At 27.6% G+C, this 11,627-nt stretch overlaps 1 protein-coding gene across 1 annotated transcript; it reads left to right on the top strand.

The window, feature by feature from the left end:
• Positions 1-829: 829 nt before the first annotated feature.
• LOC107455386 (sulfotransferase ssu-1-like) lies at positions 830-10,631 on the top strand. The gene is made up of 2 exons (XM_016072927.3): positions 830-1,088; positions 9,528-10,631. Exon 2 carries the CDS (start codon positions 9,540-9,542, stop codon positions 10,503-10,505), a length of 966 nt encoding a protein of 321 aa, XP_015928413.1. The 5' UTR covers positions 830-1,088; positions 9,528-9,539; the 3' UTR covers positions 10,506-10,631.
• The last annotated feature ends 996 nt before the right edge of the window (positions 10,632-11,627 follow it).

The following is an 11,627-nucleotide window of genomic DNA, read 5'->3' as shown; positions in this document are numbered from 1 at the left end:
TTCAATTTCATTGAATACGGTGATTTTTTTCCTAATAACGTAGTAAAAAAATTTTTTAAAAATAATTAGTTACCTTAAAAGTTGAGGTTCTAAGCACCTAGTAGCCGTTCAAATGTTACGTTATAGGTGAAAGAGTATGAGCAATCCTTACGTAAGACATTAAAGTTATATTATTTCAACATTTTTCTTAAAATTCGGAAGAAAATTTATAGAATTTTAAAGAGAAAAAAAATAGACGTGATGTTTGAAGTAGATGTTAAGTTTGAAATAAGAAATAGTTACACAGAAATTTCTTCCAGCAGTTTAAGAGGCATGAATTTTAAATACTACCGGAAAATAGAAAAGATTCCTAAAGAATATTCTACTCGAAAATTTTATAAAATGAATTTAAACACGAGTTTTGCGGAGCTACATCGTTCATTTGAATTTATTCCCAAAATTAGATTACTTCAGAAAAGGTCAAGTTTACGCAAGGGATTATTCCGACTTTCTAACATAGACGTAAGCATAGGAGGGGTTTTGTGATTTGCTAACAAAAGGGGGGAGGGGGTCCAAAATTGATTAAAAAAATAATAAAAATCATGCTTATACATTGAAGAAAATGCTCACGAAAGAGCATGTGCATTTGTAAAATAATAAAATAAATAAAAACCGAAGTGCGTAAATAATTTGAAAGTTTCATTATAATATTAAAGTTTTTTTTAAAAAAATCTAAGAGTACATAAGTCTCATTTCCGCCACTGGTTTTCAGAAGGAAACGTTCTATACCTTCCATAGAAGGATTATAACTTGTCGTCCGTAGTGAAATTTAAAAGTCAGCTATGAATTTCACCAAAAAATTGAAACTTTTGCACATATTATGTTGAAAAATAAATAATTTTGACGAATCTCTTATTAAAACACAGTAATAAATGAGATTCAGAGGAATTACATGAAAGAACCAAGGCTATCGCCATTCTTAAGCTTTAATCCGCCACGCATTCATGACCATTTCCATATAATAACTACCTCACGTGGTTAATAAAAACAGAGGCAACAAACTCTTGTTACCATAACAAATTATTATATTTGAGGATTGAGAACTTCAGGTAAGATTTTGGCTTTCGTAACTTGATTTTAAAATAAATTATTTGTGCCTTACCTTCTGCTCCGCTCTTTTTTTTTTTATTGAAATTAACTTTAAATTTTATTAATTAATTTTAAAATAGATTTCAAATTTCATACTATTCGAGATCCTTTGTAATGAATATTTTAAGTAAATTTTTAGTGAATGAGTAACTACGATTTGATAGTTAACGTTTCACTAGAGCTACATTAATGGGCGATTGGCGATAGCAAAGGATTCTATCCTCAGACAATACTGGTCCAATACTCCGAATGCAATTCTAGCGCATGAGCATTCTATACTACTGAATTCTTTAAAAAAAAGAATAAATAAATAAAAAATAAAATAAAAAAGATTTTTGTTCTCATAAACCAATTGTAGAAAGAATCATGTGAAGTTTGAAACAAAAGTTAAAGTTCATGTGAAGTTGAAACGTATTCAAAAAAGCAATATATATATTATTATTATTATTGCTTTTTTTATTTTTTATTTATTGATTTGTATGAACTGTGCACCAAATTGAAGGAGCACCCTGAATAGCTTTTGATTTAATGATCTGATATTCACGTTCTACGATTCACGATTGAAACCTAATGATTCAAAAAGGGGACCTCAAATATGCTAATTAGTTAGTGCAGACGATATTTTCAATTACGAAAACAGACATAAAAATGTAGTTTATCTGAATAAACATATATTTTTTTCGATAGATTCGGATTCCCATAGTTTGGACAGAAGAATGATCCAAAGTTTGGGGTGCTAATGTTAATTTTACTTTTTTCGTATTTCGCCGTATCTCAAGAAATTTTTAAGCGAATTGAAAAAATTTTGCTCGCAGTTATATATACGAGTTTATATTAAAATTGCTAATAACATCCAAAAATAATTACATGCGAAAAATAAATTTCAGTAAACATTTATTATTTTATTTAATAATATTAGAAAAAATTTTGACTTTTAAAGTATGAAATTTTTAAAATTATTCTAAAGTATGNACCAATTGTAGAAAGAATCATGTGAAGTTTGAAACAAAAGTTAAAATTCATGTGAAGTTGAAACGTATTCAAAAAAGCAATATATATATTATTATTATTATTGCTTTTTTTATTTTTTATTTATTGATTTGTATGAACTGTGCACCAAATTGAAGGAGCACCCTGAATAGCTTTTGATTTAATGATCTGATATTCACGTTCTACGATTCACGATTGAAACCTAATGATTCAAAAAGGGGACCTCAAATATGCTAATTAGTTAGTGCAGACGATATTTTCAATTACGAAAACAGACATAAAAATGTAGTTTATCTGAATAAACATATATTTTTTTCGATAGATTCGGATTCCCATAGTTTGGACAGAAGAATGATCCAAAGTTTGGGCTGCTAATGTTAATTTTACTTTTTTCGTATTTCACCATATCTCAAGAAATTTTGAAGCGAATTGAAAAAATTTTGCTCACAATTATATATACGATTTTATATTAAAATTGCTAATAACATCCAAAAATAATTCCATGCGAAAAATAAATTTTAGTAAACATTTATTATTTTATTCAATAATAGTCGAAAAAATTTTGACTTGTAAGGTATGCAATTTTTTAAATTATTTTAAAGTATGTACATTTACATGGCAAAACACAAAATTTGAGGGAAATCGGTCGAATAATTCCTGAGAAATCGAATTTTAAAGAAGTCGTATATTTTGTATGCAAAATTTTTTCAATTTTTATGAAACGTTCTCGAGATAAGGTGAAATACATAAAAAGTATAATTAACATTAAGGTGTCCAAACTTTGGATTGCTCGTCCTGACCAAACTATGAGTACCATATTAATTGTTACTCATTAATGTCAATGGTCCCATTTTTGGGACCGTTTCAAGATTGCATCATAAACTCATAGAAATTAATTTTTCGACTTAAATTTAACATAAATTATTTTTAAATATTATACTATTTTAAATTTTATAAATGTCAGCATACCTTAACTTGATAAGTGATATTGCAGCCTTTTATTTTTATTCAAATAAGTATGAATTAACCGTTCGTAATATCACGAAGAAAGTACTAATTATCAATTCAATTAGCACTAATTTATATATTAGAATTATTCAGAATTATTTTAGTTAATACCATTTTAGGAATAATTTTTTCTTGTAATCTTACTTATTTCATAAGATTGTTTTTTAAATATTTTGCATCTTACAGATTTACTTTTTCAAATTAAACAAAAAGCTTTAAGACAAAATTTTTTTAGTAGCTTTACAGTTGATTTCATGGCATGTGTCTTTAAGGAGTTAGAAGAATACGCTTATAAAATGTTAACAAAAAACAGCAGAAGAAAACTCTTTACTTTTAGTAATCGACAACGAAATCTTCCAATTGCTTACAGCATCTAAAACTATTCTATATTGAGAAATTGCAACTTATATATTAATGTATTAAAAGTAAAATAACTATCCTGTTAAATATTTTATGTAGTTTTCTGCCGCCTAATTCACGTATTCCTAGAAAATTAAGACTTTTAAGAATACAATTCCATAACAGTTCCATATCAGCAAATGCTGTTCATAAAAAAACATGCTCGTCATAGCTTTTTCTTTTTACCAATGCAATTTATTTAACGAATAAAAATATAACTTTTTTATTAGAATGATGTAAAATACGAGTCGTGTGTACAGGATGTCCAGTAATTATCACCCTTATTATAGATTTTTTAGAGTACTAGTCAAAAATGGAGTAAAATAATTTACACATGTATTTCGAACATAAATTATTTGAGAATATAAAAAGTTGAAAAGTGATTCTCAAAATCTTCAAGTGTCTTTCAGCTTTCAGGGAATTGTTGGTGTTTTAAACCTCACCTTTCTCACTAGTGATTTGAATAGCGTTTATGAACTTTACGTTAGACTTATCCACTTTACATTACAGTTATCAACTTTAGGTTACATTTCGTTTTGCTGCGCAATAACTATTAGACTTAGAAATCTAAAATTGGGATGGTTTGTAAAAAAATGTTTAGAGAGTATGTCGGAATAAATAAATTTAACATTCGTTAATTAGTTAGAGTAAAAAATATTATGCGAGCCAATCTGCAGCTCGTTGATATGCAATTACAGATTTGAAATCTGATTGGCAGGTTCATTTCTATTTATGAAATTAAAGCAAGATTTTTATTGCTATTAAATTTTTACATATCTTTTTATTCATTATTTTTTATATTTAAAAAGAAAACAATTGTTTGTTTGAAAATTATAACAATTTCAAATACTTTTCCCGCAATTGTTTCTTTTGCTTTTAATAATGACTATTTATCCACAACTGTAAAAATATTTCTCTCGAGATTTTCGCCCTCTATTGTCAGTCTGAAAAATCGTTATTCTCCTGTTTTTAAAAAAATATAAGAAACTTAATTTGAGAGAATTAAAAGCCGTTTTCAATTTTAACTATTATTAAAATATGAGATTAACTTTGAACAAGGTTAGCACACTGATATGAAGTTATCATTAACGAGTAAAATTACTTCTCGTTTATCTCTTATCATTTATTGTTTCGCTCAATCTGTATTCCTAGTCTAATTTTTTTCAATGATAGATGATTATTTTACAAGTTTAAGCAATCTTTTATTTCGTTACAATTAATATATTAACAAAATGCTCTTACATCTTAATTTAAAAAATTACATATTTAATAATCTAAGATATCCTTGTATTATTTATTTATTTTTGAAAGATAACAGACTTTAAGAAAAATATATTGATGAGTGAGAAGCAATCACGTAGGCAGGTGAGAGGAGCGAGCAGGAGGGGCAGCCTCTAAGTGAAGACCATATTTTCGACCGAACGTTTGATTCCTCATATAATTCACACAATTTGATAAAACTAGGTCATTGTCATTTAAGTAAAATATATGTTAAAAAAAACAATACTTAAATAAAAACTTATAACCGTTAGCTTTTGATTTAAGTTTAAAAAAGTCTAAAATCATTAATATGGGTTTATTGTCGGTTATTAATAGATATAGAATAATCCATAGTAGAAAAATATTTTACCCAATCAATGTTTGCAATGGAGAAAAACGATTTGAAAACTATTTCTTTATATCTATTGAATTTTTTAAGCTGATTTTCTTGAATTCACTAGAATATGCGTCACTTTACATCCTCTTCAAATTAATAAACTTTAAATATATATTTCTCCTACACCTCAACATTCACCATATTTTTTTTTTAACAATAAATATTTGAAATTGAATTTTAAACTGCCTATGACATGCAAACTTCAATTGATTCAAAACAATTTATAGCTCAAATCAAAATCAATATACTTTAATTATATGTTTAAAAAAACTTTTTAAAACGAAAAAAACAATGTCATTTTTTGGGCTGATGATTCTACACATAGAATCATTTATTATTTAGTAGCTTAAAATTTATCCTGTTAACCAAAATTTCTATTAAAAAAACTATTAATATTTGCTACTTAAACATTTTGTATTTATTACATAATTGTGTGTAGTTTCTGAAAGCGTGAGAAAGCGAATTTTTTCAATGCTGCGCCCTCCTATTCCCCCCCCCCATTAGATGAATAGTAAGTATAACTGTAAAAATTGTAAGAAATTTATTAAATAATGGCATGTTTGTAACACTAATTGCTGAAAAACCATATGGATTTACAGAGAAATCAATGCAAAATCGAACGAACGTGATCGCAAATCAATAGGTGATTACCCATATGCGATGAGTGAATGAAGAAAATATCGGAATTTTAAAAATTACGTAGGTATAACAGTTGCAAAAGTAGTGCGAAAAAAATTGTGAATTCATGACGAAGTCGGCGCAAATCGATCTCGTAAGTAAAAAAGTTATTATTCAAATACGCGATTCGAAATTCAGTAACCGAGATAATATCCCATTAAAAAAAAAATCGGGATATCAAAAAATCATGAGGAAATCTAGGAATAAAAAACAGCATGGATTTACGATGAAACATGTGCAAAATCGAGCCCATCGAAAGGTAATCGATTCGAAATTTTCGTAACGTATTAATTTGGTATGAAAACAAGATGAAAAAACCCGCTTGTTCCATTCACATTTCTTTCAGCAAAATAATATTAAGAAACATATGGTTTTATCCATAGCAATCGTGTAATTATTGTGCGATGCCCGAGGTTTCAGAAATTTCCTTCATAATTTTTCGGATCCCGCTGACTCGGAAGTTAAGTTAGGACGAAGTTGTAATTCACTTTATAAATTTGTTAAAAAAAAAATAATAAAAAAAAGACACTATATTGAATTTTAATACGCGTAACCGTAAATTCTCGGATAATATTCATNTAGAATGATGTAAAATACGAGTCGTGTGTACAGGATGTCCAGTAATTATCACCCTTATTATAGATTTTTTAGAGTACTAGTCAAAAATGGAGTAAAATAATTTACACATGTATTTCGAACATAAATTATTTGAGAATATAAAAAGTTGAAAAGTGATTCTCAAAATCTTCAAGTGTCTTTCGGGAAATTGTTGGTGTTTTAAATCTCACCTTTCTCACTAATGATTTAGATAGCGTTTATAAATTTTACGTTAGACTTATCCACTTTACATTACAGTTATCAACTTTAGGTTACTTTTCGTTTTGCTGCGCAGTAACTATTAGATTTCGAAATGTAAAATTAGGAATTTAATATTAGGAATTTAATTTAATATTAAGTTTGCAAAAAAATGTTTAGAGAATATGACAGAATAAAAAAATTTAACATTGGTTAATTAGTTCGAGTAAAAAATATCATGCGAACCAATCTGCAGCTCGTAGATATGCAATTACAGATTTGAAGTCTGATTTCTCATTTCTATTTATGAAATTAACCCAAAAGATTTTTATTGCCATTATTATTAATTTAATTATGTATTTAATTTTTATTAATCTTTTAATTCATTATTTATTTATTATACTCTTTTTTAAAAAATAATTGTTTCTTCGAAAATTATAACAATTTCAAATACATTTTTCGCAAATTTTTTCTTACTTTTCTTTCGCTTTTAATAATGACTATTCATCCACAATTGTAAAAATATTTCTCTCGAGATTTTCGAGCTCTATTGTCAGTCATGAATCTTAAACTGAAAAATCGTTGTTCTGCATTTTTTTAAAAAAAATATAAGAAACTTAATTTAAGAGAATAAAAAGCCGTTTCCAACTTTAACTATTATTAAAATATGAGATTAACTTTGAACAATTAAGCAATCTTTCATTTCGTTACAATTAATATATTAACAAAATGCTCTTAAACATCTAGATCTTCTAAATAGAAAAAATTACATATTTTATAATCTATGATATCCTTGTTTTATTTATTTATTTTTGAAAGATATCAAACTTTAAGAAAAATAATGAATATAATGATTTATATAATGATGATAATGATTTATATAATGATGATAATGATTTATATAATGATGATAATGATTTTTATAATGAATGAGAAACAATCACGTAGGCAGGTGAGAGATACGAGCAGGAGGCGCAGCCTCAAAGTGAAAACAAGACATCAACCACATTTTGGAACGAACGTTTGATTCCTGGTATGATTCACACAATTTGATAAAACTAGGTCACGCAAAATATATGTTAAAAAAAAAAAAATATTTAAATAAAATAAAAAAAAAACTTATACCGTTAGCTTTTGATTTAAGTTTAGAAAAGTCTAAAATCATTAATATGGGTTTAATGTCGGTTATTAATAGGTATAGAATAATCCATATAAGAAAATATTTTACCCAATCAATGTTTGCTATGGAGAAAAACGACTTGTAAACTATTTCCTTATGTCTATTGAATTTTTTAAGCTAATTTTCTTGAATTCACTAGAATACGCATCACTTTACATCCTCTTCAAATTAATAAACTTCAAATATATATTTCTCGTAGACCTCAACATTGACCATATTTCTCTTTTAACAATGAATATTTAAATTGAATTTTAAACTGTGTATGACATGAAAACTTCTATTGATGCAAAACAATTTATAGCTCAAATCAAAATCAATATACTTTAATTATATGTTTTAAAAAAACAACATTTTAAAGCGAAAAAAATTTCATTTTTTGGGCTGATGATTCTACATATAGAATCATTTGTTATTTAACAGCTTATAACTTATATTATAAACCAAAATTTCTATAAAAAAAAACTATTAATATTTGCTACTAAAACATTTTGCATTTACTACATAATTGTGTGTAGAAACTGAAAGCGTGAGAAAGTGAATTTTTCCAATGCTCCGCCCTTCTATTTTTCCCCCTTTTAGGATAAATAGTAAGTAATTGCAAAAATTGTAAGAAATTTATTAAATAATGGCATGTTCGTAACATTAATTGCAGAAAAACCATATGGATTTACAGAGAAATCAATGCAAAATTGAACGAACGTGATCGCAAATCGATAGGTGATTACCTATATGCGATGAGTGAATGGAGAAAATATCGGAATTTTAAAAATTACGTAGGTATAATTAGAGTGCCTAGAGTAGGCAATACAGGCACTCTAGGTATAACCGTTGAAAAACATTGTGAATTCATGACGAAGTCGGCGCAAATCGATCTCATAAGTAAAAGAGTTATTATTCAAATGCGCGATTTGAAATTCACTAGCCGGAATAATATCCCATTAAAAAAAAATCGGGACATCAAAAAATCATGAGGAATTCTAGAAATATAATTACAAAAAAACAGCATGCATTTACGATGAAATATGTGCGAAATCGAGCCTATCGAAAGGTGATCGATTCGATATTTCCGGGTAACGTATTAATTTGGTATTAAAACAAAATGGAAAAACCATTCACATTTCTTTCAGCAAAATAATATTAAGAAGCATATAGTTTCATCCACAGCAATCCCGTAATTATTGTGCGAGACCCGTGATTTCAGAAATTTCCTTCATAATTTTTCGGATCCCGCAGACTCGGAAGTTAGGACGAGGTGGTAATTCACTTTGTAAATTTGTATTAAAAAAGACACTATATTGAACTTTATTACGAGTAACCGCAAATTCTCGGATAATATTCATATTCAGTAGTAAAAACATACTTCGAATACACATATATTTTTATTATTTTGATACATCTTAAAATAATTGTTTTTTGTTATAATAGGTACTTTATTTTGTAATAAAAACAAATGTAAGTATTTAATTTTTATGCATAGAGGTATTTATTTTTAATTTTAAAAAAAAAACTAGAAAAAGTGTAAATATTTTTACTGGCTAGCAACATTTGTTAAATTCTTGGATAGATATAATTTTTTAGCTTAAAACATTACTTCTACATATCGGTTTCAATCTACTCAATAGATAACTAAGATTATATTGATAATAAATTACTTCCATTAAAAAGCATTCATTTTTTTTCTTCCTCACTCAGCTTCTGACAAAAATGGTAAAAAAGACTCCAAAGTACGTTGATGTCGATGGCTACAAGTATTGTGAGTGCTTTGAACCAGACATAATTAGAGCAGCAATGAAATACAAGCCAACTTCCAAAGACATATTTGTAGCCACCTACCCAAAATGTGGTACAACATGGATGATTCAAACGGTAATGCTGGTTCTCAACAAAGGGCAAATTCCTAATACTGTGAAGGATTATTTCTCTTTGTGTCCTTTCCTGGAAATGTTAGGCCCAGACGAAATAGGCAAAATGCCAGGACCCGGATGCATAAAAATTCATTTTCCATTTAATCTTACACCATACTCCCCAGATGCTAAGTACGTTTACGTAGCAAGAAACCCAAGAGATTGCTGCATATCATTTTATTACCACACCAAGTTATTTCCTGCTTATTATTTCAATGATGGTACATTTGAAGATTTTTTTGAACTTTTCATTAAGGGAGAGACTGATTTCAATGATTACTTCGATAATTTGTTGTCATGGTATGAGCACAGAAATGATCCAAATGTATTTTTCGTTACTTTTGAAGACATGAAACAAAATCCTAAAGAGACGATTAAAAGATTGGCGAGATTTCTCGGAGAAGAATATGAATCAGACGTCGCTGAAAATGAAGAAGTCTTAGATGAGGTTGTCAATAAAAGCAGCTTCGAATACATGAAAAATACAACAAATAAATTATTCACCGAAATGCTTGATCGCAGTGAAGAGTTTGCAGAGTGGAAAATTGCTCCAAAGGGATTCAGACATTGGGCTAGAAGCAATGCAATGGCACTCAAAGCCGGACAAGGGTCCAGTGGCACCTTCATACGTAATGGTGGCATACATGACATGAAGATAGAGCTCACATCAGAACAGGAAGAAAAGTTACAAAAAAGAATACAAGAAAAAACTAAAGGCTCTGATGTTATGAAATTGTGGGAAAATTCAAAAGAAAAACAGCTTTGAAAACATCATGCATTACTATTTATATTCACATTTTTTCTTGAACGCTCGATCACTATTCTTTAGATTTAGTTCACATATATTGTAGCTCCCAAATCACCTGAATAAAAAATTATTTCTACAAATTCTTTAATGCAAACTCTTTCTTATTGCATGACACAAACTTAGAAACAAAAAAAAAGCAAATACTAATTAGAGGAGTGTCTTAAAATTTAATAACATTACCATAAAACAAATAAGCGATATGATTTCTCTGAATGCTAAACAAAGAGAACAACCGTAATATAAAATTTTTATATCCAACATACACTTTTGTTTAAAAAATTTTATTAGCCAAAATTAAATGTTACTTCATTTGAATTGTTTGAATGGCTCCAAAATTATTTCCCTCGAAATTTATTCAGATAGAATTTTAAGCGCTGAATTTGAACATAATATTTATTTTAAGACTACTTCAATGGGTCCTAAATTATTTCCCTAAAAATTTATCCTGCATTAAACATGAAAAATAGATAGGAATGTGCATTCAGTTTTATTGGCATAGAGAAAAATTTGTTCTTACGGTCGTGACATTTTAGATCTAAAACGACATTGGTTACTTTCATTTTTTCTCATTAATACCCAAACATTTGCAGAAAGTATTCAAAATGTTATTCACATCAATTTTTGTTCATTATTGAAAATTTAGCTGCTGCAAAAAAAAATTAATTATATTTGCTCACTATAGAAAAATACTCTGCTTAGATCATAACATAGAATTTTCCCTTTGATTTACAAAACTATAAACTTCAAAAAGTAGCAAAAAAAAACAAGGAAAACAAAATGAATAAATTAATATAAAAATAGAGAGAACTTTTAAGGACAATTGGAAAGCTCTTAATATAAAAACTAACAGTTTTTAACCTGGGAACATGTGATAGGCATAGACAGCAAGAAATCTTTTCTGTATGTCACTTTGTCTTACTGCATTTGCTAAATTATCTTTTTTACTTAATCCAGCTATCTTTTCTGTAAATATCTTTTATATTTGGTTAAATGTTATAGGAATTACTCAGGATGGAATGAATAAAAAGGACTTAAAATACATAATATAGAGAATTCAGTTCTAAAGTGTGCATTTCTCAG

The sequence above is a fragment of the Parasteatoda tepidariorum genome, chromosome 3, assembly GCF_043381705.1.
Source record: "Parasteatoda tepidariorum isolate YZ-2023 chromosome 3, CAS_Ptep_4.0, whole genome shotgun sequence".
Taxonomy (NCBI): Eukaryota; Metazoa; Arthropoda; class Arachnida; order Araneae; family Theridiidae; genus Parasteatoda; species Parasteatoda tepidariorum.
This window is presented reverse-complemented; position numbering and strand designations above follow the sequence as displayed.

Bases quoted from the DNA above. Each gene is read 5' to 3' on its own strand.
- LOC107455386 (XM_016072927.3), top strand. From the start codon at position 9,540: ATGGTAAAAAAGACTCCAAAGTACGTTGATGTCGATGGCTACAAGTAT.